Source organism: Anas platyrhynchos, chromosome 11 (genome assembly GCF_047663525.1).
Source record: "Anas platyrhynchos isolate ZD024472 breed Pekin duck chromosome 11, IASCAAS_PekinDuck_T2T, whole genome shotgun sequence".
Classification (NCBI taxonomy): domain Eukaryota; kingdom Metazoa; phylum Chordata; class Aves; order Anseriformes; family Anatidae; genus Anas; species Anas platyrhynchos.
The window spans coordinates 9791873-9819575 of NC_092597.1; the positions used below are offsets into that span (position 1 = coordinate 9791873).

The window sequence follows — 27703 nt, forward strand, 5'->3', positions numbered from 1 at the left end:
CGTAGGCGCGGGCGGGCGGTGGGCTGCCGGCGGCCATCTTGTGGCAGGCGCCGCCGCGGCGAGGGCGCGGGGTCGGGCCGGAGGTGCGGCTGAGGGGCTGCTCCGGGGCTCGCACCCGCCTCCACGGCCTTCGCTACGGTGTGGCCCTGACCGGGAACCGGGCGCCTCGAGGCGCCTGTGCCCGCCTCAGGTGCGATGAGGCGGCCGGGCCGGGCTCTGCCGGGCGGTTGGGCCCTCAGGGGGTTTGGCCGCGTGTGAGGGCCGAGGCGCCTCACGGTGGTGGCTGCGCCACCATTGAAAACCCTGGGTTTTCAATCTCGCAGGGTTATTCCCTGGGTTACTTGGTAGCAGCAGGGCAGAGCCACAAAATCTGCTCCCCCTCCACCCTTTTTTAAATTTTCTGATGATGAGGCTTCCCAGTGTGGTAAAATAGTGAGTTCAAATGTTTTTAGTAGCTGTAGATTTACATCACAGAAAGTCATTCACTTGTGGTTTTATAAGAAAAAGTGATCCTCTTCACAGCTCTACCGATGCAGAAATGAAGAGGAAACTGCATATTGTAGCGGTCAAAGTATTCAGAGCACCTAGTCCTGTAACTAAAACTCTGGCGATTATATACAAATGCCTATCTATATTGTGAGGATTCAGAATTTTCGAGAGTACTGCATCCGGGTCCAGGGGTCCAGTAGCAGAGAGGAGGGCCACGAAGATGATCAAAGGGCTATGAAGACAGGCTGAGAGAGCTGGGGCTGGTCAGTCTGCAACAGAGAAGGCTCTGGGCAGACCGCAGTGCGTCCTTGCCATGGTTGAAGGGGGCCTACAAGAAAGATGGGGAAATTGTCTTTGGTAGGATGTGTGCTGATAGGACGAGGGTTAATGGTTTTAAAAGAGGGTAGAAGTAGATCAGATATTTGGAAGAAATTCCTTATTCTGGGTATGGTGAGGAACAGGTTGCCCAGGGAAGCTATGGATACCCCTTCCCTGGAACTGCTTAAGGCCAGGTTGGATGGGGCTTTGGGTAAACTGGTCAGGTGGGAGGTGACCCTGCCCATGGCAGGGGTTGGAACTAGGTAGTCTTTAAGGCCCCTTCCAATCCAAACCATTCTGTGAGTCTTTGTCCAAACCCACCAACCAAGGAGTCTCTAGTTTGCAGTTCAGCATTAAGAAAATGGTCTGATTTTAATTTTGCGCTTTTTTTTTTTTTTTGTCTCAGAGGCAGAAAGGTTTTATTTCTCACTGGAGTCTCCCAGAGTCCATTCTTGGAGGTAGCCTTATGAGGAGTAATCTTACTTCAAAGCTCAGGTATGGTGGCAGTTACTTAGCACAATGATTAGAAGACTTGCCCAGGTTGTGAATGTGTCAAGTTAAGTCAAACTTCAGTCTGGCATCTCCCTAAAGCCTGCACTTTCCTTTTTTTTTTTTTTTCTTCCTTGAAGTGATATACTTTATAAACATGGTTTTTCTATTTCTGTGACATAAATGTGAGCACCAGGACACATTCAAAGCCACCAGATCCTAGCCTACAGTTCAGCTTTTGTTACTGGCAGACATGGGAGTCCATAGATTGTCTCTCATTTCACAGTAATTTCTTTTGTTTTACTTTGAATGGATGTTGCCTAACATATCAGTGGCTAGTTCGTCCAGTGGCTAGTGTCATCTCCTGCAAATGAAGAGATTGGGCAGAAATCACATCCTGAGGATGAGAAAATTAAACTTGGAATTCCAGTGTCTCAGAGAGTGCTTAAGCCATTGAGTTTGCCCAAGAACAAATGGCACTACTTAGCACTTGCTCTAGGAGAGCAATGGCTTCCATCATTTTTTTCTTGGAGATTCAATATGTAGGTGAAGGCTTCCAGATGCAGTGCTTCAAAGAAGAATGCTAATAACTAATTCTGGATTATTGTCAGGCAAATTAATACTGATCTGTTAAAGTTCTGCCAAGACTGAGGCATTGCTGGCTAGAGGTACAAAGAGAATTTTACATGCCTGAAGTCTTAAGATAGAAATCAAAGGTGCCCCCAAGTTAGCACAACAGAGGGGAGCTGCAACTTTGAATTTTCATGACTAAATAATACTAAAACTTCAGTTTTGATCCATGAATCCTCTTTCAGAACTAGCCCAAAGTGTAATCTCCAAATTCACTGGTTAGTTTTTAAGCCAGATTTCTTGTATGGTGCACTTGACGCAGCGAACTGTGATGTTAAAGAAGACACTTTCAAGGATAGGGAAGCTAGACTGATCCAAAATAAATCTGAGGATGTTCATGCTCTTCTTAGCCGAAAGGGGAGCTTAAAAGGTGTTGGGGAGTCTTCTAATTTCCCTGCCATCAAGTGTTTTTGATTTACATTACAAAAACCTCTTGATATATGTGCCTGAAAGCACAGCCTAATTTTGTAATTGTTGATCTCTTGAGATTAACCTAATACATATCAAAATACAGAAAAACACAAGATTTTACTAACAAAAAGAGTCAAGACAGATTTTTCCATTAGAAGCTGAAGTTTTATTACAGGATAACAGTACATAAAGCACATCTAAAATCGATGTGTTCAATGCACTTAATAAAGGTAATGTAATATTAAAGGTACAGTTTCTAAGTACAATATAACAACATTCATATTAGAATGAAAATTGGAGTATTTAAAAGACAACATTAAATCTCTTATTTTTACAGTCATATTTACAAAATGAATCAAAATACTTTTTTTCGGGACTGAGTAAAATAACAAACTTGAATATAAGCAGGCTATCGTAAGAGTGAATTGGAAAGGTCCATGAAAGTGAAAAGTTAAGTGATTGGGTAAAGATCATTAGCAAAGGTTTAGTACAATACCACTTTAGTATTCCTCTTGATGGCTTACGTTTAATGGTGGCTAGAAAAGGAATTTATACATACTGTACACATAACAGACGGCATACATTTACATGTACAGTATAGTTTCATTTGAAGTTGTGTGTATTTACAGAAATTTGAGCATATCACTCAACGAGGTTTTTGAAGTTCATGTGCTTAATCCTCAAACTGACGTATATTTGAAATCATCATTTATTCTCATTTTGTTACGTTGAACATTTAGTCAACAGGGAAAATATATTAACCAAATGGTTTTGCATAAATATATCAAACTATTAAAATTAAAACAATAGGGAGAACGTGTTCCTAGCATTACGTATAAGTTAGTACATACAAATTTAAGAGCGACTCCTTTTCTTTTTGAAAATATCAAAAGGTGACTTAAATCAACAAGGGAAAATAAAATTGTCATGGCTTGTATTTAAATAAGATTGTAGCTTCAAGAGGTTTTTATAATTATCCTGATAGTGTTTGCAATTAAACATTCCACTTATGAAAATATATGCACGGTGCAGTAAAGTTTGTATTTATTTTTAGGACAACAGTATGTTTGCTGTTTAAAAAAAATTATTTATATATATATATTCCTTGAATTGAGGGTATAAAAGCAGTGCATGGAAGCCAAGAATCATGGCTTTAAAATTCACTACCTTCTATTATCAAAAAGTGCAGTAAACAGAAACAATTGTATTTAATAAATTGCTCAAAAATCTTTGCTAAAGATCTTATAAATTCAGTAATATTACAGAAAAATTCTAATAAATATTTAAAAGGTTAATTACCTCCTTAGTTAGATATTTGATATCCATTGGTTTTTAAGAATTAACACGAAAACAGTATCTAGAATGAAAGGAACAGGGGATAAGAATACTTTTAAGGGTACATGACTATGTAAATTAAGGTATATATGAAAAATAAAAACAAAACCCCCAGACCTGACAAATGTTGCGAATTCCACTCCTTAATTAACTTTAGTTGCTAGTGGCTGTCCTCAGATATGTATGCGTGATTTATAAAGCATACCCAAGGACTGAATTTAGCCATCGATCTATCATCGAAGATTTACAGAAAATTCCTATTTACAGTAACTGGAGTTAATTGTGTAGGCATAGCCTAGTAACATCTGCGGTTTGAGTGTGTACAGATCCTATTTAATGTGAAGAGGGAGGAAGGCACCCATCAGAATAACATCTATAAATATCAGATGCCACAAGAAGATAGATATCTACAAACAAGCCAAATAACTACCTCCCTTTCAGACAGACAGCATATTGTAAATAGTTTATACTGCTAGATTTGATTCTTTTCTTGTTTCTGATACAATACAGGCAGACTGATTTATTAACCAAAAGGGTAACAAGCTGGACAGAACGTTTTTAGTAATGTTAATAATGTAGAAGAAAATTCTACATTTGATATCAAGTATCTGTACCGGTGAAGTAATTTTCTCCTTATTAAATATACTATAGAATAATTTATATAATGACACTATGCATTTAAAGAGAAAACCATGTCCCAAATCTTGTACTCTGATACAGGTACTTGTTGGGCATATGTAGGTGTATATATATATATATACACAAATATATATATATTTATATATAGTTATACTCAGTGAAATTAACAAGACCCAAAGGTGGTATTGTCTAGGAATAAAAGGGGTTTGTTTGCTTTTGTTCACAAAAGTAACTTATCTAGCACCACACATCAGAAAAACACAAAAATAGCACACTCTAGTTCTAAACAGCTATGTCTAAAATAGATTATATAGTAAAACAGATATTATACAGCATAATGTGGTATTTGATAAACAGATAAATATTTGCACTGTGTAGGCTGTTTATAGTATAACTTTATCTATACAGAATGAAAGCAAAAAGTTAACTGTATAGAGGTGAGCAGAACAACATTAAATATTATGACTCCAAAGCAGAGACGAAGTTAGAGTTGAAAGAATAGAGCAAGATAAAATGTTTACAGGCCATTACAAGTCCTTAAATTAGTAGTAAAATAAGGAATCAGTTGCTCAAGTTTAAGAAAGCAGTAAACAAGAGATTGCATTTACATGCAGATGTCTAAAACTTGTATTTCTTTTAAATCTATGCACAAAAAGTCATTTGTTTTTATTGCTTGACATTCAGTTATGGCTAGAGTATTTTTTAACCTTTTTTGTACTTTGGAAACAAGAATATTGTTAAAGGTGCCATAAAAATGGACAACATTGAAAACAGTTTGCAAATAAACCACCTAACACTGCAGTTCTTTATACATTTTAAAAAGCCTTGTCTGGGGTTTGTCATATGTTAAATATATTTAAACTGGGAAAATACATTGTAGCTTGAAGCCTCCCATTGGCCCAAACATCCAATACAAAAACACATCTCCAGAAAAGGAGCAGGCAGACAGTACAGTTACATATAAAGAAGCAGCCAGTTAATGTCCTAATATTTCAAATATTCACCACTGTTTTGTAACTTGTTTCTAAATCAATGTAGAAATGAGGAACATTTTGGATTTAGAAAGGTGTACAGTACGTATGCCTTTTTGTGAAATAAAATTCACTGTATTGCTTATGAATTCTCTGCATTAGAAATGACAGCATTACAGATTGCAAATTCCTGTAAAGTTTATGCATCTACATTAAGACTCTGTGGGGTAATTTAGGTTAGTGTTTCTCAAACTGAAAGTCACAACCATTAAAAGTTGCCCAAGTGTTTAGATTATTATCAAAACACTCTGTCAGGCTCACACAGCTCGGTTCTATGTGAATCGTAGCAGCTCTGTTCACCAGCACAAACAGACGCACTGTGCTGGCCGGGGAACTCATCCTACTTAGTGGATGCAGCTCAGCTCCCCGGGCATGAAGGGGCTGCAAGAACTGGCTGTTGGCTGCCTGTGCTTGTGGTAGCCATGGAGTTACTGCTGAACACCCAGCAGCAGCTCAGTTGCTTTAGTTGGGCAAGGCGGCCAGTAATTACACCTGGTTCTCACTCCCTACCTCAGGAAAACTAAGTTAATTCCAACACATAGAGCTCTATGAAGAAATATAGCCCAGAGCGACTGTGCTTTCAGAAAGCTTGAGAAACACTGACTTGCAGGAAAACAAGTACACAAAGGACATAGGAACACTGAAAACATGCAGGTGTTAACAAAAAGGTGTGGTGTCACATATCAAGTTGAACAACTTGATTGTGAAGGTCAGCTTGAAGAAGTAATGAAATTCTGAGGGAAGACAAAGAAATGAATATTGTGGCAGAAGGATTGAACCCATGAGTATTGATCTGAAGCCTTTATCATGTTTTTTCTTATTTGGATAGCCTACTTATTGCTATAAAGTTATTGCTATATTCTACCGATGATAAAGGCAAACAAACAAAAGACAAGATAAAGAGCAATGTTACGTGTGAAATAGGTAGAATACAGCTTTTACTTTGATGTTAAAATTCTATTTAGTACCTGAATAAAGTTCCAAAGATAGACTGTATATTAACCTAAACGTTACATATTTTCCCCTCAAGTCCAGTGACTTAGCATTATTTAGTGAGCTACTAACACAGTACTAGGATTAAAGCACATACTCAGTGATTTTTAAATAAATAACTCATTCAGATTTTAAAACTTCTCTTTTTGTTGTTGTATTTGGTATCCTTATGCATTTGCCCTCATTTCCACCAAATGATTTACTGACAAATATTTATGCAAAAAGAAAATAGGAGGTTAATATTCAAATACATTGATGGAATGCAATGTTTAAAGTAATAAATATTAGTATTAATAATAAAAAAATAATTCTAGTAGTTACATTTCTCTAGCTAAGGAAAATAAAAATGTTTCCTCTGTGCAATCAAAATGAGCTAGCACAGGTAGAATTTCGGATACTGACTACTCAAAAGCTAATTACTTCTTATTTTGGGATATTGGATGATAAATGCTGTTTCTGACACTGACATTAGTAAATTTATCTACTTTGGAGACTTCAAGAATTTGCTGGAAAAAATCATATACTGTTTGCACAGCTTGTACTGGCAACCTGTTCATCAAGTACAGACTGGGGAACATCTATGTCAATCCTTAGAGCCCAAAAGAAGATACTGTAATGTTTGGATCACCCCGCTACATAGTTAATACATTGTGTAGACTGCGAGTATTAATAGTATATTTAATTGATCAGCAAGTATGAATAGGAGGATTTCTGTTGAGAATCAGCAATAGTGATTTTCTTCTGGTGACATTGCCAGAACACAAGCTAATCAGGAGGTCATACTTACTTAGCAGTTGTAAGCCTTAGAAGGCCATTCCAAGCTAAACTGGACCATCAGCTTGCAAAATGTTAAGAAAGGTTTCCCTAATGATTATATGTAAGATCAAGTAAACAACTGGAAGCCACAGACCCAGTGGAAAACAAAACAAACTTACTAACTTAAGATACTGGAGAACTGATGCTTTTTGCAAGAAAAAAAGATGTTTGATAGAGAAATTCACTCTCTTCCTGATCTAACCAGTCTTGAAATCTTGCTCATTTTGGCCATAGTTGCTTATTTACTTTCCTACTTGCATTTTCAAAAGAATGTGAGGCCACAAAAGAAAACTAATTGTGATAGGCTTCCAGAATCATACAATTTGGCACTTAGAGACTTACTAGACACTGCTGGTTTTTGCTACTGTTGTGATCATTTGAAATTGATGTACTAGATACGAAAATGACTGACTTCAGCCTTAGTGTTTCTTTCCTGTCAGGTTTTTTGCTTTACCATGAAGCATAAGTGATAATGACAGACAAGGTCTGAATTACTGTTCTTGTATTCTATGTGACTTTACTGCCAAAACCTGATCATTGCATTTTCATTCATATTGTACTATTATAAACTGATCTGTTTTCTTTGACAATTTAAATACTGAAAACCCATTTTATATTGCAAAACACAGAAATTCACCTGGAAAAAGTCCTATGATTATAATAACGTCCAGAGGTTATTGAAATTAAATTTCCATCATGATCTATTAATGGATCAGCATTCATTTATTAGCTAAAATATAATTGCAAAACCTTTGCAATTGTTTGGAGTAATATTGTTTGGAAGAAAATAAAGACCAAGGAGCAGATAGATTGCAAAACTGAGTCATAGAACGAGGCACACATAGAGCATTTAGTTAAAAAAAAATAAAAATCTATCCAGTTCTCTTGTGCCTGGGGGAGAGAGGGAAAGGGGAAGGGAAGAAATACTAGCTTTTTTTTTTTTTTTTTCTTTTTAAAGTAATTTGTCCCACCAGTAGTACTGGCCACCCTGTTGAAGAGTTTTAGAAGATCCCTGAGCACATTAGTTTCTGACTCTTAACCCCAGCTCCAAAATGATAGGGCCTCCGTTGTTGATAACAAGATGGATTGTCATTCACAGTTAAGTCAATCATAAGGTGCTTATATATTTACCCTTTTTTTCACCAATCAGCACAAAGAACTGTCAGAAAATAACTTTTATTTTTCTTTTTAAATAATCAAAGGGCACAAAATTATTAAACAGTCAATGTTTTGTGACAGTGGTTTAGGATTATTATCTGGCTGCCCCTCAACAACAGACAAGTGATTCAATCGACATTCCTTAGCAAAAAAAAAAAAAAAAAAAAAAAAGGCAAAAAAAATCCTGTACAAATATGTATTTTTCCCTGAGGGATCAAGGTTACACCCGCAAGTGCTCTATGTACATATTGCACTGTAGAGGAATGAAGAACATGTGCAAAAAAAGCAACAATGATTGAAGCTTACTAATCAAACCTTTTAATCATGACCGCTATGTCATCTTGCATTTTGGAATGTCGGAACACAGCTATTCCTTAAATCTACAATGTAAAAAATGAAGAAAAGAAAGAAAAAGAAACACACACCTCTACTATGGCACATTCAATGAAATAAAAAGTTTTCCAAAGACAAATAGACAAATTCCATCAAGAAAATAATACAAAGTTCGTTCATTTGTGTTTTTTTTTTGTTTTTTAGAAAAATTACATTACTTTCTTTCATTGTTTCACATTACAAAATCTTTTTTTTTTTTTTTAATGTTTACACAAATCACATTTTATTGCAGGAATATTTCAAGTGCCATCAAATATTTATAGAAGGGTTAAAAAAATAGAAGTCTCTCTAAAGTGGTCCAGACAAGGCTTTGTATAGAATAAATCTTTTTTCCACCTTCTGTTTTTGTCTTAAGTATTTTCAATACATTTTTTTTCATTGACACTTAAGAGCCTAGAAGCAGCCACTCACACGCACCCACGCATATATTCATGTGCGCACAACAGTACTCTCTCTCACACACACAGGTGCACATACACACACAGATATCTTGGTATCCATACTAAGATAGATAAGCTTTAATAAAGAACAACCAAACTTAAAAACAGCCTCCCTTTTCACCTCATCCCATAGTTTTTAAAAACCAAACAATGTTAGAGATGCTGAAGTATGTTAGGGCCGTCCAAATGACAGTATACTATACTCTTTTCTAGAAAGCCAGAAAATATCTCTGTGGATAGTTATGCCCAATAAAAAGTCTCTTTGCAGACCTCAATGAATGGATCATTCAAGAGCAGTATGTTACTTCTTTATCTTCAGCTATCCTCATGTTTTTGTTTGTAGTCAGCTGGGCAGATCATGAAGATACTTGTGAATATCCACTGCCCCCCAGTATGGTTTTTAACTGAATAGTCTGTTGATTGTCTGACACCAGGCCACAGTCCCAGAGTTGTGCAGAGTGCACTTCCTCTGCCGCGTCAGGTTCTCACATGGCAGGCATTCCGGCCAGCCGCACTGAGGCTAGTCTACATCCCCTTTCATAACAGCCCCTGTGGCAACTGCCGTCTTTTCAGTACATCTGCCATGGCCGTATCTCTTTTTTCCTTGTCTCTACCAAGCGAGACAAAGCCAGTAATATTTTACTGCCAAGTGGCTGCTAACTGTGATCAGGAAAGCAGACTTCCTTGGGGTGTGTATGCACAGCCTGGTTTGACAAGGTGCTAGTACACAGGAGCTCCCGCTGTGAAAAACAGCAGTGTGTAGGTGCTGCATAACCTGGGAGATCATGGCACAAGCCAATTCTAGATGTAACAGGCTTTCAGTTAAGGCCTTATTAGGAACCCTTCTATGATTATGCATTTTATTATTAAATGCTCCCAAATTCTGTGTTGTCAGTGACTTATGGGTATAAATACTCTGAACTAGATACTGAACAAAACCATTGGCGTCTAAAGGCCTGGTAAAGTACTAATATTCATCAGGAAAAGATAGGTTAATGATGTGACTGAAAATTAATCCCAATTGCCTCGTAGTCTACTTATTTTCAGAAACAGGAGTTGTATCTCACTCTCTAAAAAAGTACAAGTCTTACTTCATTACTCATTAGTTGACACTGCAATTAAGTTTAGTTGATCTTTAAAGGACTAGCACCTCAGGCTGGTCACATTCAGAAAACATTTGTTAGTTAAAAATGTTGGTTTAAAAGTAGGAACACATACTGGAATCAAAGTACCGTATCATGCCAGTTACTCCAATAAAGTAAACAATGATTCTAGGAAAAGGTATCAGTGAGATTGCAGAGAGCGTGTGCTGGGCTGGGAGCGGGCAGGATGGCACAGCACAAGGACAGCTCTCTGGCCTCCATCCTGGTGCTCACAAAGCTGCAAGTGTTCCTGTCCACCTCTCCCTGCTTTCACCCCATATAGAGGAATGATAGCCAAGTGCTATCCAGTGCTATCTACAAGGTTCCCTGACGAAAAAAAACAACTTTGAGAGGTCATGGCTGAATGGCTCAATTTGACCCCAAAGGAAACATTCAAATCACAGAATAAATCTCTGTTTTGCTTGTAATGATCTGCTGTCCTAGTTCTTCTTTTAAAATGGTTAGACTTCAGTGTGCTTCTGTTCAATTCAATGTTATTTTCAATGACTGTATGTAAGCAATTTATTATCTTTGGAAATTGAAGTGGTGGAGTGCATTGTGGGTTTTTTCTCTTTTTTAAAGTCCTATTTTTTTTTCATATGTACTTCATCATAAACTTAATTTGTACAGGTCTATAAGACATCTGGTTGTGTGTACTCATCTCATCCAAAAGCAGTTACGCACCTCTGGTGCAATAAGCCACAGTTTATTTTGTGATGTGGTTTAGTGTGGATATGTTCCCTTCAGAACTAATTTAATTTCTGTATCTTGCTGCATTTACTCAGAGACAGTACTATATGTAAAGAGAATGGTAACGTATTAATAAAGATGGCAAGATTTGGCTTATCAGTTGGTTACGCAATGCAGGAATCACAACTTCAAAATGCCAGAATGTAGATTTACGGTATTTGTGATTTCCAGGCATTAAACAGAGTCCAAAACAATGTTTTCTAGCAACAGCGTACCCTTATTTTATTGGTCTGTTCTCATGTGATAAACTTTAAAGTGCATCGATTTAAATAAAGAGAGCAATTCTGTTCAGCTACTTTAAATTGAACTGGTGGATGTTTGAAGAACATGGGTCATTGTCTAATCTCACTGAAGCCAAAACCAAACATCCTGTGGATTTTGATAGGATAGAGTTTGGAGTTTGAAGGCATTGTTTACAAAATGGAGTAAAAAGTATGTAATATTATGTCTAAAAATCAATTTTCCACATACATGTCATACACATACTTTTACTGTAGATACAGACTTAAGTAAATCCCTTCAAACCTGGGTTTATGTTGGGCTTTGCACACTTTGTTAACAGTCTGATTTTCAAGGGTGAAGGTTTATTCTATCTGTAAGTGATCTGTAATTGCTTAAGATAACTTTGTCCAAGGAAACTCAGCACCTTTGAAAATGAGGCTTTTGACTTGTGTGCCTAAATCTGAATCTTGGCATATAATTTTAAACATCCAGGTTTGAAAGATTTGAAAACAAAAGTACATTTTAAATTAACAGTTGAAAAGCTGATTTTAATTTAGAAACTTTTCATTATTTTCTAACTCTTAAAAAAAAAATCTGTGTAACCATTTCAGGATATGACCAGCCTCTCTTTAAAAGTAACATGGAAAACAGCAGCATAAATACCTCCCAATGTACCAGTACCTGCCAAAAACCTTTTTCAGTTAAACTTGAATTTCTGGTGCACATGCAACACAACAATGAACACGCTAGCATTTAATTTAAAGAAAAAGGTGCAAAATGAAAGTGCCTTATCAATTCAACAAGAAAAGCTATACCAGTAACTACATTTTATATTAATTAAAACAATATATAAACAATATCTCTTTTGCTATATATAGTCTTCATGCCCATTTACCCTGTAATATATTATAATGCTATTGTTGCTATTGCTATGGACCCTTTTCATGCCGTTCTGTCTACTGGCAAACAGTGGTAGGTGAAAAAAATCGTCCTTCATGAAACAATGAGCAAGTTGTGCAAACTGATGCTGAAATCTCTGCAATGCACACCAGTCGCTGATTACTAGGTGGACTCTCTGTTCTGATCAACAAATTGATTGTTCTGTCAGAAGTCTGGGCAGTGAACTACAAGAGAAAACAACCTTCTGATATTAGTACCCTCAGTCTGTGTAAACAGAGGTCAAGGATTGAGAAGCTGAGACAGAAAAAGGGTCCATATTTGTAGGCATAATGGAAATCATATGCATGAGAAAAACAAGTTCAACTTTGTTTCATTGTTTCCCATCCTTCGCCTGACCCCGACTGCCAAGAGATGTGCAGTGTGTTGGCTCCCTAGGTCTGTGCAGGGCCATATAAAGTGTCTTGGTTTTCTTTTTTTCTTTTTTTTTTTTTTCTCTTTTCCTTTCTTTTGTTTTAATGTTTGTACTTCAGACATTCTAGAAGTGCTTAGGTGATACGTTTACCCATCAATTTGCATCGCTGGCTCAAATTCTGAAGTGAACAACTCCTTGTAAAGTGGAGGAAAATGAAGTCGTACAATGTCTGGGTATATTGCTTTAAATGCCATAAGCTTTTCTGTATGTCGTCCGCACAGTGCTCTTAAAGTAGACACTTTGCATATTAACTGTAAAAAAAATGAACAGAAGTCACAGAGTCATACATAGAACCAGGCCTCCTTAGGATCAGAGCTCTCTCAAACATACGGAATTCACTTCAGTTGTTTACCTTAACAGTGACATTTCAGAAGCATAGTAGTGGCTGAGTATGGTATGTCAGATTTAATAAAAAGGAAAAGGGGGAAGCCACTAAAATGCTATCAAGTAATGTATGAATACTATTTGTGAAAGAATCTTTCCTTGAAGTCGCTAGGAAAATGTATTACTTGCCTAGTATCTAGGCAATACCATGAGCACCAGATTGATATGGAACTATTACCTGTCTGGACCTTTATTCATGCTACTTAGCTACTCCCTTGGAAGAAGGCATGGCTGATAGCTCTTAAACCCACTGTATTATATAGGGAAATGGCAGTATAATAGATCAGGCTATTTACATTTATGCCCAATAAAGGTAAAATGAAATTGTCATAAAGGAAAGATCAGAAAAATCTGTACTCAAAAATATGGCTAGAGCGGTCATTGAACTTACTAAGTACATATTTGTACAAAAGCACTGGAACCTTCTAACAAAGGTATCTAAAGTATATGCTGGGAAAAGGATGATATAAGCTAGGACTTGAAATGAGGACAGTCTGGAAAGTCTAGACTTTATACTGGGCTGTAACATCCTGCTTGTTGTAATTAATTCCATGGTGTTAAACTAAGCATGAACAACAAGGAACTAAGTCTGCAAGGAAGTGCCTGTCCTTCCCCTGGTTTTCACTTTTTTTTTTTTTTAAAACATCACACTGCCTTTGAATTTTTGAAAACTTATGTGATGATACTTTAGATTAACATAATAGTATTTACTATCTCTTTTCTCCTCCCTAGCCATCAAGATTTGGAAAAACTGATGAGAAAAAGACTGTGTGGGGAACTCACGGAATGCTGAGAAACAAGGTTAGTTTGGATATTGTGTCTTGTCACAACCTAGTTGTCATGCAGACAGAGGTTTCATGAAGATCAAGGCCTGCATATTGGAAAACTGAAATAGTGTTCTGCATGGCAGAAATGTTGTTTAGGACAAGTAGAATAAAAACGTTGATGGGTTTTCATTTTCATTTTGCATTTATGCATTTACTAAACCATACTTTAGTAAACCACACTAAAGTATGGTTTAGTAAACGAATAAAAGCTTTTACATTGTTCATAAGAAAGTGTACTTTCACAGTCGTGACATGGCACAGTATGATTCATACCTTTGTTAGAATTCCATCTTCTCGGTGGTTCTTCTGTAGGACGTGCTGAAGTGCTAGCTGGATCTTCTGTTGGAGTTTTTCAATTTTTACCTTCTCCTGGAGCCATGAACGATCTAAATACAAATGGAGTTAACACCTCTAGTACTGCGTACATCCATCACATTGCACCAAGAAATACTAATTCTATTGCAAATTTGTATTTCCTGTTTGCAATCTTCCTTACAATTTAACATTCTTACGTAAGAAATGAGTTTTAAAATTCATAGGTTTTGGAATACATTTATTACCTCCATTTAAAAATACTTTTATAAAGCCCTCAATAAGAAGAGTGCTGCATATCTGAATAAGCTTTATTAATTATTTGCTAATAAGGTCTTTAAAATGCAGGGTGTTTACAAAACGAAGCTAGCAACTTTTTAGTGGGAAATGAATAGATTACACAATGAACAAGCAGTTGGAGTGGATCTCTTTGCTTAGACCTACAGTGACATACAGAAAAATCAGAAGCAATATTAAGCTATTCAAAAAGTGCTCCTAAACTTCCTAGCAGAAATGAAGGATTACCTGCAACAGCCAGTGTGGCAGAACTGAGGGATTCTGTAGCTTAAATACTAAGACAAAGGGCAAACATACTTCCATCACGGCAAATAGCATAAAAATATATTTATGATGGAGTCAATAAACTCACTGTTGCTAATAGACTCTTCCAACACATACTGCTGAGTCCACTATACTGCAGTTTAAAAAAAGACTGTATTTCCTTTGGTCTTATGCCAAACACAAACTGACTTTCTCAAGTGGTATCCTATTTCACCCAACTTAATATGTCTTCCCAGTACCTGGAGTACTGTGTGAATCTGTTTGAGATAATAATCTCAGAAAAAAACATATTTTATCACGTGCTTGTGACAATTCTGCTACAGCTGCACACTCACACACACTGGCAGTTGACTATATCAATTCAATGCTGTCCATGTTCTGCCTGTCCCACCTAGATCGCCCTGGTGATCTCAATCAACATGCATTTAAGCTTTTGTGAAGAAGCTATATCAACAACAAGGAGAAACATTAGAAAACATGGGTTTAGATTAGAATTTCCAACTTGATTTGTTCTTAAATTTATGTTTTAAATATATTTATGAAAAAAATAGGTCATGAGGGACCAAAACAATGTTGACATTTCATGCTGTCTGATAGTCTTAGCTTTACCATTAAAAGATACTTCAAAATGAAAATGAACTCTACCGTAGAAACCTAGAGCAATACTTTTTCTCTTACCTGCTGACATTAAAACAAATGCAGAAAACAAAGCTATCTCATCTTCTGTCAGGTGCATAGAACACAAACTTTTTCCAAATTCAAACACAAAACTAATGAAGTCTTCACAACCTGCCAAAAAGAAGGTGCAGCTCATGCCAAATTGTTTAAAACCATTTCAAAGCTACACAGTTGCTGATATATTCTGATGAAGGTGCAACATGGGTGTAAAATACTTCATGAGTGAACATTCTTCCCCTTAAGGACTGTTGAGTAATGATATTGAGATCTCATTCATGCCTGTTTTTTTTTTTAACCTATTCACCCTATTTTATTTATTTATTTATTTACCAATTTAACCTAGTCCCACAAGTCCCCCACACCCTGGTACCCAGTATTCTGAAGGCTTTGTACATTTTATCTTGTTGTTCTTTTGGGGAAAATACAGATGAAAACCAAGCCATTTTTGAACTCAAAATTAGTTTGGCTTTGTTGCCATTCTAAATGAAACTTTCTCATGTTACTGTGGACTGGATGTTTTAAATGTGTACTTGAAAAATGCTGATTTCAATAATATTGAGCACACAGAAGAGGGAGGGGAGAAAGGCATACAAGATACATGCAGGAGCAAAAGGAGAAGCCAGGGTCTGAAAGCTTTTCATGCAGAAAAAGAACTGTGTCTCCTTTCATCCATTCTCTTGCTCACACAGGTGTAAGTCAGGTTACTGCTGCTGTTACACATGCTGTTACGCAGTTCACAAAAGCTGAGCCCTGCTTTGAAAGGGACTGCAACCTCTGTTGGAATAGGGTTCTCCTCTGCAGATCTCAGCCCCCAACCCAGCTTAAATTTCTGGGTGTAGTTGGTAACAGATGAAAGTAATGTTTCATTGGATCTAGTAGCAGGTAGAGGCCCACATCTGATACTGCATTCTCTGAATTGTTTGCACTGAGACTTTGTACCTTGAGGTATTTTAGAAAGGCATGGAATACTTCATTAACTGTATGGTATTCTTCTGCCATATTGTCACTGCCATTTTTCACTGCCCTCTAAAATGGCTTACATCCCAAATTTATACCCAATTAAATGCATCCTTTTAAAAATAGAAGTTTAAAAAAATTGCTACGGTATGGTTTAATTAAAAAAAATATTTACAATATTTTACTTGCAAATAACTAGATTTTGCATATTACAAGGCACTATTAACAACTTCAAAGCAGTAATGTCAGTGTATCCAAAAGAGACTTAAAGTTTCTTTTTTTTTTTTTTTCAACAGGATACATCAAACTTTACAAGGGATTATGAAATCTGAGCTTGTTCTTCACAAGTGTGTCCAAACAGATCTACCCTGATCTAAGGTACATGATGGATTTTAACACCAACAATCCTTTGCTGCATGGAGTTAAGCTGTTTTAACTCCTGAAATCAGCTTGGCTTCAAACAGAGCCAGCACGATTGTTTACAAAATAAGCAGTTTGAGCTTTTCAACTCTCTTTTTATTTGAATACTACAAGCTGATTTTTTCAAGGCAGCTGTCTCTCTTGCTCTTCTACCTTATTGTTTTTATTCTGTGGTTTAAAATGCAACACTTGACATTTCCTTACCTAAGGACTTGAAAACCTCTGGGCTAGCATACTTGCCATCAAAGTAGACTGTGTTGTTCTGGGAGTCAAAGGCACGGCACATTCTGATGAACACAACCTCTAAAGACCCTAAAACAGAAACAATGTATGTTTGACTATTTAAGTAGAGACTTCAGTTGCAAGTGAGGATTCAAAAACTTCAAAATGTTCTGCCTTCAGTATAGATTGAGTAGAGTAGTAGGTTTCTGTAGTGCAACAAAGAATAGTTCGATTTGATAGTACAATTAACATAATTCCCATAAACCCCTTTAGAACTTTTTGTAAAAGCAACTTAGTTAATCCTAATAAATATTTTTCATTAGAATAATGAAGTCTCTGAAGTCAAAGCAGTTCATTTAGATTATGCTCATGAAGCTTTAACAGCTTTGTCCAAGTAATCTGCATTACTTCTACAACATCTTGTGTAGAACAATCTGGATTTTTACCTACAAATATGTTATTCACTGTTAGTACGCCAAATCAAAAAAATTAATCCAACTTCTTCATCCTTACACACTTATTGCTCCCTTTGTTCATAATGAAAATTTCATACATAGACTGGAACTCATCATAGAATGGTTTGAGTTGGAAGGGACCTTAAACATCATCTAGTTCCAACCCCCCTGCATTGGCAGCATACATCTTCCACTAAATGGAACTCATTCCATCCAGAGTAACCAAGAAAACATAGTATTTCAAACAGAAGACACACAGAATTTGTACGTTTGTTCTTGTAGTATTTTAAATTATCATTGTACAACATATGTATATATGTATACATAATAACTGTATACAGCTAGCACTTTCCTCAGTCAAAACTAATAGAAGCAGACCTTAAAATTGACCCACATACCTGCTTTTAAAAGCACAATTTGATCATTTTGACACAGTTCCATAAAGCCATCAATGCGTTTGGCAAATTCCACTACATACTGTATAGCTTCTGTTATTTTGACTGCGCATAACTGCCACATTACCTCCCTTTGCTGTTTGAGAAAGAAGAAAAATTGAGAAGTTACTAATTAAGGTTTTAACGTTTGGAAAGCCCATTTTCATAAAGTAAAACTGAGCTGAAAATCAAAGTGGAGTGAATTCTCTCCAGCAATCCTGGCTACAGTCTGCTTATAACAAAAGGGACGTTAACCTCAAAGAAAAAGCCTCATGAAGATGAGTGAAAATGCAAACATGTAAAACTTCTTCAGTGATGGCAGAGAGATCCAGGTTGCAATATTTTTAGTTCATAAGCCAAAAAATCTCCAACTGTAATAATTCTGGTGATTTCAGTGGGACTGTTACTCACTGCATCAAAAGAAAATACCAATTGACTCTAGCACTGCATAATCACGTTTTTCCTATCAACTTCTGTTTTTATTCATTTATTATTACAGAACATGAATTACCTAACAAGCTGGTCTTCATAAGGATACATATAAAGTATACGTATATGAAGATCATCTTGTGAATGACATAAAGGCAGCATGCAATTAGTGAATTTCTCTTATGTTAATAATAATTCAGGATGAGATTATCTAACAAGTGGAAAAAAATATTCCTAAAGGTTAAGTATTTTTTTGTGGAAATGAAAAATAAATTCAAAGAACAGTGTGCTTTAGTAGTGACTCTCAAGATAGTTTTCCAAAAGTATCCATTTGGTAGTAGTACGTGGATGGAAGGCATAATGAAAATACAAACAGGGATTAAAACTTACAATACCTACTGGAGGCATGGCAAGCATTCTGATGCTATTCTATAGGTAAATCTGAAACACTGTGACAGCTGTAGAATGAATCAGGGATCCAACCCTGGCAATGAAGGTGGGAAATCTGATGAGTTCTGTGTTTATAACCTCAAAAGGAAATATACCATGCAAAACAAGAAAGCGTCAAAGAAGCCAACAGGCTTTTTGACTGACTGCTATTCAGGTTCTTGATTATTGGATAGGAATGGAAAATGAGTAAGACACTCCAATCCAAGATTCATGCATGTCCTCGTATTGATGACTATTTTACAGATCAGCTGTAAAGAACTCTACAGTTACAACTTGATGGTTTCAACTGATTTTTATTTATTTATTTATTTATTTATTTGGATAATAGGGGTGATTACAAACTAAGAAGAGTAAATAACATGTCATTTAGGAGTGAAAAAAAATGCTGGTTTGTTATCTGTTTATCAATAAGAGACAAATATGTTTGGGAAGCTTTATCTTTTCCTGTACTTATAACAATCACAAATGCAAAGTATTTCCTGCCATACTCATTTAGGCTCTAGTACTGTTTGTTTTGTTTTGTTTTGAAAACACACAAATGTATATTCCTGATAGTAAACAGAAAGCAGTGAAAAAGTGAATTTTGCAGTGTGTTATGGGAATACCATGCTTTAGAAAAAGCATGCCAAACTACGGCACGCTTTTATACCTTGTTCTGATAGTTCTCAATTTCTTCCTGAAGAAAAGTCTGCCATGTTATCTGCTGTAGCTCTTCTCTCAAGTACTGGCAAGTTTCCATATGAGACTTGGAAATATTCTGTGCAAGATGTTCTAAAAGAAAGACCAAAAAGTTATACACATTAAAAATGCAAAGCTATACCTTCAGACATGAGGAAACTAACATACTCCATTTGCAAGTAGGAGGTGGGGAAAGGTTAGCTGTTAGAACGCTTTCATTTCAGATCTCCTTGGATTTTTCTTCACAACAATAAATTAATGCAAACTGCTAACTGACTCACGGTAAACAAAGCAGAATTCTGGATCTTAACATACCTGGCCCAGCTCCTCAGGGGCCCACAGCATCCATTAGAGGGCACTCTGCACATGCACATACACACATAACACACGCACACAATGCAGTTCTGAGATTTGAATGCAGGAACACCAAGTATAGTCCTTTCACTAGTTTGTAAGATGTTTAGGTGAACTTGAATTTATTTTTAAATAAAGAAAATTGTACTGGGGACAAACTTCTTACTTACACAGCAGTGGGTGCAAAGAAAGCCTGCAAGATCAAAAAACTTGAAAAGTAAAGGCAAAATTTAGTGAAACCAGAGAGCATTCAAACTACTGCAAATTCAGTAAGCGGCCTTCCTGCTTTTAAGTCAGCTTTGAAACCTGGACTAAGAATTATACTGTGAAGTACTGTTCAGACTTAGAAATCTTCTTTTCTGTCTTGTCTCTTGACATGTATTTTAGCACATAACAAGTAGAGGCCTAGTGCCTTGTCTCACAGTTCTGCAGTCAGTGCTTTTTCAAGTTAGGCCATCACTGACTGGGAAGGCTTGTAGTGCCAAGTGCAAGGGGCTGCACCTGTGTCGGGGCAATCCCAAACATGAGTAGAGACTGGGTGATGAGTGGATTGAGAATAGCTCTGCACTTGTGGGTAAGGGTAGATGAAATTAATACAACATGAGTTGGCAATGTGTGCTTGCAGCCCAGAAAGCCAACCATACCCTGGGCTGCATCAAAAGAAGTGTGACCAGCCAGTTGATTCTCCCCCTCTACTCTGCTCTTGTGAGACCCCACCTGCAGTACTGGGTTCAGCTGCAGGGTCCCCAGCCCAAGGAAGACGTGGACCAGGTCCAGTCTTGGAACAGGTCCAGAGGAGGACCAATAAGATGCTCAAAGGGCTGGAGCACCTCTCCTATGAAGACAGGGAGTTGGGAATGTTCAACCTGGAGAACAGAAAATTCTGGGGAGACCACAGTATGTCTTTCCAGTAACTAAAATGAACCTACAAGGAAGACGGGGCGAGTCTCTTTGCCAGGATGTACACTGACAGGACAAGTGGTAATGATTTTAAACTAAGAGTAGATGTAAATTAGATACTAGGAAGAAATTCTTTACTCTGAGGGTGGTGAGATTCTGGAACAGGCTACCCATGGAAGCTGTGGATGCCCCATCCCTGGAAGTGCCCAAAGCCACGTTGGATGGGGCTTTGGGTGACCTGGTTTGGTGGGAAGTGTCCCTGCAGGGGTCCAGGCAGGGGGTTGGAACTAGGTGGTCTTTAAGGTCCCTTCCGACCCAAACCATTCTGTGATTCTATGAAAGTGAAAAAGAATGGTGATCAAGAACTACATGATATCCTAAAGGACGCGAGTGTCAGGTCTTCTGTGAAATTTGCTTTGCTTAATAACACCCTATCCCAACTCTTCACAAATTGAGCTGCTGGACTGATCAATCTGTTTAGTACTTATTGCATTAATAGTTTGGTTTAAAATAATATCTAAAATCAGATTGTATTTGCTACCTGAACAATCAACAATCTACAACATAAGGTAGTTAATACTTTTGTTATTATCATCGCTTTCATGTATTTCAGTACAAATTTTGTTTACAAGTGTGTACTTAAAACATTTACCATTTACTCTTTTACTTTCACTAGCAGCATCTGACAGCATTATTCATATGCCCTTGCAGGATACAGAAGGTGAAATTTTACCATGTTATTCACTAACTTTAGCCTCAGTTCTAGACCATATTTAAGCACACACCTAAATACTTTCATTGAACAGCCACACCTTCCTAAATTGAAACCTTAGTCTGGAAGACAAACATTCTTCAGACATTGTTTGGCAATGTCAATGCTGGGCACCCAAATCACGTTCCACGAGGCTTAAATGCAAGCACTGTGTAAATAAAGGTAAGCAATACAACAAACTCATTTTACTAAAGGGTTCCAAACTCAACACCTGGCCTAAGAAGGAAAATCCCTTTCTTTATAATATAGGTTTAATGTTGATCTTTTACTAATTCCCACAAGAATTTTAACAACCAGCGAGTGAGACAAAGCCAGTAAAATAGCCTTTATCCTATTTTTCTTCTCATTTTGACTTTATCTGTAACTGAAGGTACTTGGAGAATGTAAATGAAAGTAAAACCAGCAGAATATTTTTATCATATGCTTGCCACTAAACAAAAAAATAGCAAGAGAAAAAGTTACTTTTGGAATACCTGATTGTTTCAGTTTTTAGGTTGTTTATTAATGGAATAAATAGGCATCTTAAAGCGGCTTCTCTAATGTCCTGTTCTAGTTCACTTTTGACTACTTGACTCAGTGCTCTCTAATTTAAGTCAGATATTGATAAGTAAGAGTTGTGGAATTCAGCCCTACTGTAATCACTGAGTGAAAGGTTTGAAATAAAATGTCCTAATTAATGTGGTCATTATATGGATCTTAGGGAAATTATCCAAACATGCTCCACTGAAAATTTTTCTGAAGTATCTGAGTCCAGATTCTCTTCAACCACTGGAAAAGAGAACTGCCCTCAGATTACATTAATGTTTTCTGTATATCCCAGCTACAGGTAAACAGTGGAAGAAAATCCACTGACTTTTCATATTAGAAAATCATGACTTGTCATTAGAAAATACGGTATTTACTTAGTAAAAAAGGAAGATAAGACATTCAAAAATAAATCTTCAATTAAATAAATACTCTTGTTGCTCAGAATTAAAAATTAGATTGTTCATCAGTATTCAGAAGGTACTATTACAAGAATTGAAAACAAAAGCAACATTACTAGATCTGACCTGTAACACTTCTGTAATGTGTTCAACCATGATTAGGGTATTGTGCACTTCACAGAAGAATGCCCATACATGCTCACAGCTGTCCTGAAACAGCATTCTCACTATCACCTGGCTAAATGTGTCATTTTAATCCAAAGGACACTATCAAGACAATTACAATGGAAGTTTTTCTCTCTCATTACCTAATTCTGCCATGGACACAGTTGGAGAGGTCTCCCCATTTGTAAAAGAACAATAAGGGAAGAAGCCCGATGCTGGTGTGTAGTCACATATTGGTTCTGGTTTGATTCCATTAATATCAAGACCCGACTGATCTGGAGAAGGTTGTATGTCTAAGTAGAAGCTGCTAACTGCAGAGTCTGCTTTGCTACCTTCAGGGGTATGCCCATCAATGTAATTACTGAGGTCATCATGTAGCTCTGTTAACCCGTTGGTGGTGATATTGTATGTTGGTGTTAGTGGTTCTGCCTCTCCTGGTTGCTGCTGATGATCTCGCTGCTGCTGCTGCATTCGATGTTTCTGTACCTCCGCATACAGGCTGTCCCTCTGCTTTTTTGACATTCGACCAAACTTTACAGCTGAAATACAGACACACAAGACATTTCATTTCTATAAATCCACTACTGCATTTTATTTGTCTTGGGTCTTTAAAAACTATACTGAAGGAGACAGTATAAAAGCTAAATCAGCAAGATGGGCAGACCTGAGAATCACTTCTGTCAATTACTGGTAATATAACAGCATCATGTACTCTTTAAAACACCGTTTTAGCATACTACTTAAATTGACCATTAGAAGTTACTGTTTTAGCTTGATTTATTATCTTTCCATTTCTGTGCCTAAAATATTTTCTTATATATCCACTGAAGTTGACCACGTATCCCTTAAGCATTCAAATTCCACCTAGAAAAGCAGAAGCTACAAAGTACTATGCTTGTCTGAGATGAAATGTCCAATTCCTGCCAGAATATATTCGTAAGTCCTAAGAATATGTTACGTGATTTCTGGGACCTGTGTCAGCTGTTAAAGCCTCACAGTTTAATAAGATGGTTACCACCTTTTTTTCCTTCTAGAGGAAAGCAAATGCGTTAGATGAACTCGTCATTTCATTACATGGTCAACCATTTCAGATTTTTAGTTTCATACCCAATAAAAAAAAAAAAGAAAATTTATTTTAAGAAGTACACATAATCTGAAAACTATTTCCTTATTCGGGCCTGATGTACATACAGTAATGCACATGTGTGCGTATAACATGCAACATTGCTGTCACTATTTCAGGGGAAAAGACTCAGTTAAATCTTGAAATTGTCTAAGTGATGGCAGCCTCATTACACCTGTGGAGGAGGTATACAAATATCAGCTGCAAATTCAGTTCTAATAGAGTAACGTAAGCTTGCATTTTACTGAGAGGTAGATTTGCATCTTTACACTAGGTGTAACTTTGAGCTTAATAGTAACTGCACTAGAACACATTTTCTTCAGAAATGTACCATTAAAAAACAAACACTACAACACAGGTTTGAAGAAACAACGATTTTCTCTCTGATTTTTTTCCAGTATTCACTATATATGCATTTAACTTCTGTATTTATTCTAAACCAGTTCTGATCTGTTTAAGTATGGCAGACCATTACTTGCAACAACAGTATGTCACTTAAATTGGAATGAATGCATAGAGGTAGTATTAACGTTAATACTAAAAACTGCATCTTAACGTGACCAAAGGCAAAACCCTTAGCTGGAATCTACAACAGATGAGTAGGAAAAAAAGTATTCATACATGCCCTAATTTATATGTATTTATCTAAATGTATAACATAAAACCACCCAATGATCTCAGCTATCAGGTTGATATCCAGTAACTTAAACCTTAATGTTGCTTCAGTTGAACACACAGTATACTAAATACTGTTTTGCTTTTTGCAATTAAATTGTGGGTTATCAGAGCTTACCATCTCGAGACATCCCCACAGCAAGGCATTTCTGTAATCTACAGTGTTGGCAGCGGTTTCTACTGGTTCGGTCAATCAAACAGTTCTTCTGACGAGGACAGGAGTATGTAGCATTGCTTTGCTGACTCCTTCTGAAAAAGCCCTAGAATTGCAAATAGAACTGCAATAGAATTGTGTAATACAAGTCAAGAAGCTGTTAACTGATGGAGTGAATAAAGACTCAGGAAGGAAGCATACCTAACTGAGAATGAAGTTCAGGTGTCCTATAGTCAACTAAAGGAAGAGTTTTTGTTTGTGTTGTGTCATCCCCCCAAAATAAACAAAAAACAGTAAACTGAGTAAGCTGTATGAAACAACTATTAAAAAAGTGTTACGACACATAAAGGAATTGCATTTTTTTTCACTGATTTCACAGATTCCATGTGATGTACAATAACACTGTACACCAATTATTTCCAAATGAGATAATTATAAACCTAAATTTCCTTCATTTCCTACCTTTCTTGGGTCAGCATGGGTATTAAAATAGGAAGGATTCAACAGCTAATTAATTCAACAGCTGATAGCCTGTTCTGCTCTTGGAGATGACAGTAGCACACTGATGTTCAGCCTCATCAACATATGTACGTGTTTAAAAATAGAGCACGATACCGAGCAACTGCCTCTATAGAGAACAAAACTTTAATGTATATACATTTAAAATTAGTTTGATGCTGACAAATGAGTTTTTGTTCAACTCAGTGAAGAGTTTCAGGTGGGGGTGGGGGGGAGCTGCAACAGATTTTATGTATTTGTTTTCTCTTTTTTGAATCAACGACAATGGGCAGGTCCACCTCCAAAGAAAGCTAACTCGGGAAGGTTGTGCAGTAGTTAGAAGTTAGTTCTTTCCACGAGAATGGCATGTTAGTAATCACTATGCCAGCTGCTTGTTTTGAAGTTCATTTCATCTTTTTGCCACAGACTGCCCAAACGTAAGCTGGTATGTGTGTAATACCTACTTCACAGGGATTCTGAAAAGATGTAGTCATTCTAAAGAGGCATTTGAGATCAGTGAGCACAGTATTTTAGTTTTATGTTGCCACATAATGGATTAATTAACACCGCTGCAAAGAAAATACTTCCTCAGAAAGGCTGGGCACCCTTTAATTAAAGTTGGACTTTTACCAATCTTTTATTTATTCAAGGACCACATTCTGGAGTCTCTCAGCACATGCACACTCTGTCCAGACACTTGGTGAAATAAACAAGAAGGACTTTTGCATGATAAGTAAGAAACTTCCCGCAGACAGAAGAATGACAAAATGCTGAGATAAAGCCATATGCTCCATCTTTTGAGGAGGGTACTAGTTTTCATCAGTTACGTCTCCTTTATTAAAGCTCTACTGGGGAAACATGAAATATATAAAAAAAAAAAGAAAAAGAGAGGGAACTTAAGATGCCTTCTTTAATCCCGTTTTCTTATACTTTTTCTCATACCATTTATTCTGGTCTGTTTTATCTAATTGAACTTCAACTAATATTTATCAATAGTGAAGTAATTGTCACTGAGGCTGAAAGTATTGCAGCACATGCTGAGCTCCAATTGAATGCATTTTACCCTACAGAAAACATGAAATAAAACCAAGGAAACGTTTAGGCATCATTCCAACATCATGACTGATCTCTCTGGAGGAACAAAGTCTCAGATAAGTAGACAGCTTAATTTCCAGTTCTGTTAGCACCCTTATTGAAGCCTGGCACTCCAATGCAACTACGCATATAAGGACAATGCGATTCACTGGAAAAACAGGCTTAGGGATCAACTTGAGCGATGACTTAGATGCAGATGCAGAACTCAAGGTTCTGCATCTCTGCATTATCAGTGCTTTAGAAGATTCAGTTCTCTAAACACTTCAACAGTTGCACTGAATGACATGCTCGTATATTAACTGTATTACATCTTCTGCCCCACTGACACCCTGTAAACCAGTTTTATCAATATCTACAAAGAACCTGGCCTCAAAGATCTCTGCTTTTTCTTCTGGCTGGTACCTGTGCTGTGTCTGTATTGCCAATTAGGCATATTTCTCTCTGTTAAGAATATTCGTGTCAACCTGAGGATTATTTTTAGTATTATAATGGAGAAAATATTGAGTTTTTTGCTTCTTCCAGATTTTCCCTAGAGACACAGCTGCTCAATGCATTTTAGTGTACAATATATCAGCTAAGTTACAGCTTGAAGCTATATTTTCAATAGAGCAGAACTGCCTCAAACTGGGGCCTTTAAAAGCACTTGCACTTTACAAATCAGAGATGTAGTAGAGTGCTTTTAAAAACAAACCATACAGTATTGCGTAGGCATGTTGAAAACATCAGCAGTAGCTAAAGCAAAAAAAAACCCAAACAAAACAAAACAAAACAAAAACAACACAAAACCTTGCCTCAAATTTTAGAAGTGAATTTAAACTTGTCTAGAGCTCAGAAACATGTGAGATTTGAGGTGGAATTAAGAAAGTTAAACTGAAGGTTTTTTAATTGCAAAATTCTTCTATGTTGTATGCTGCTGTCATTTATCGGTGATTTCTCTAACCTTTTGACAGTCCCTGGTATCTCGTATCTCTAAAGGTAAAGGGAAGCCCCTATTTAGAGGAGACTTCTGTGGGTAAATATAGTTTCTTTCCTTTTTTTTTTTTTTTTAATTTCATTTTCTGAGAAGAAGAGAAGGAAAGACACTAAATTGTGTTGTTCTATTTTCTCTCTTTTGCCAGAGGCACAGAGCTAGCTATAATTTTTCCACCAGGAAGGAGGAGGTGTATGCATGTTTGGTACACGTGTATACATTCAATCATTATGCAAACCAGCCCAGGCCACATACCCTTAATTGCATGGATGTTCATAGCCATTATTTGAAATTCACGCAATTGCGTAATGGGCCACAGGCAGACTGGACCCCTCTTGATCAAACAAAACTACTCCTGCTCTAGACAAATATCACTACGTTACACCGCTCTGACTGATGGCATGGGCTAAGCCAAGGTCTCTGGTATCAGAGTGTCTGTGAGTGCGTGGAGCCCTGCCGCCTTCTGATGTCAGAATAAAGAGCCAGCTGATTTTGATGAGGCATCATTGAGCTTTGCCTGTCTCCCTATTTATGTAGCTGTATTAACACAGTGCCAGAAGAAGAGAGGAGCAGATTACAAGCCATAGCCTCATCTCTGCATTTCAGACTCCTATTTATGTACAAAACAATATATGT

General features: G+C 36.9%; 1 protein-coding gene and 1 long non-coding RNA gene across 11 annotated transcripts in view; one reads left to right on the top strand and one right to left on the bottom strand.

Annotated features, from left to right (window-relative positions):
• Positions 1 to 8: 8 nt before the first annotated feature.
• Positions 9 to 27565, top strand: LOC113844831 (uncharacterized). 3 transcript variants are annotated; one of them, XR_011811894.1, is made up of 6 exons: positions 49 to 190; positions 1214 to 1302; positions 13745 to 13813; positions 16644 to 16725; positions 27048 to 27109; positions 27216 to 27565. It is a non-coding gene; the product is annotated as an uncharacterized lncRNA (long non-coding RNA). The 3 variants fall into 3 exon arrangements; XR_011811893.1 differs by having other exon boundaries at positions 9 to 190; positions 27048 to 27565; XR_003499784.3 differs by lacking the exons at positions 27048 to 27109; positions 27216 to 27565 and having other exon boundaries at positions 22 to 190; positions 16644 to 16895.
• RORA (RAR related orphan receptor A) overlaps positions 2481 to 27703 on the bottom strand; it is a 410146-nt gene continuing 384923 nt past the window's right edge. For 7 of the 8 annotated variants that reach the window (XM_027466152.3, XM_027466153.3, XM_072043271.1 and 4 more), the window contains 8 exons: positions 24469 to 24610; positions 22696 to 23091; positions 19407 to 19528; positions 17843 to 17975; positions 16972 to 17079; positions 15391 to 15501; positions 14113 to 14225; positions 2481 to 12879 (listed from right to left, as the gene is read on the bottom strand). In XM_027466152.3, the coding sequence (XP_027321953.1) occupies positions 12715 to 12879; positions 14113 to 14225; positions 15391 to 15501; positions 16972 to 17079; positions 17843 to 17975; positions 19407 to 19528; positions 22696 to 23091; positions 24469 to 24610 (1290 nt within the window). In that variant the 3' untranslated portion in view covers positions 2481 to 12714. The remainder of the gene's footprint in view (positions 12880 to 14112; positions 14226 to 15390; positions 15502 to 16971; positions 17080 to 17842; positions 17976 to 19406; positions 19529 to 22695; positions 23092 to 24468; positions 24611 to 27703) is intronic. The other variant, XM_038185245.2, reaches the window with a different exon arrangement.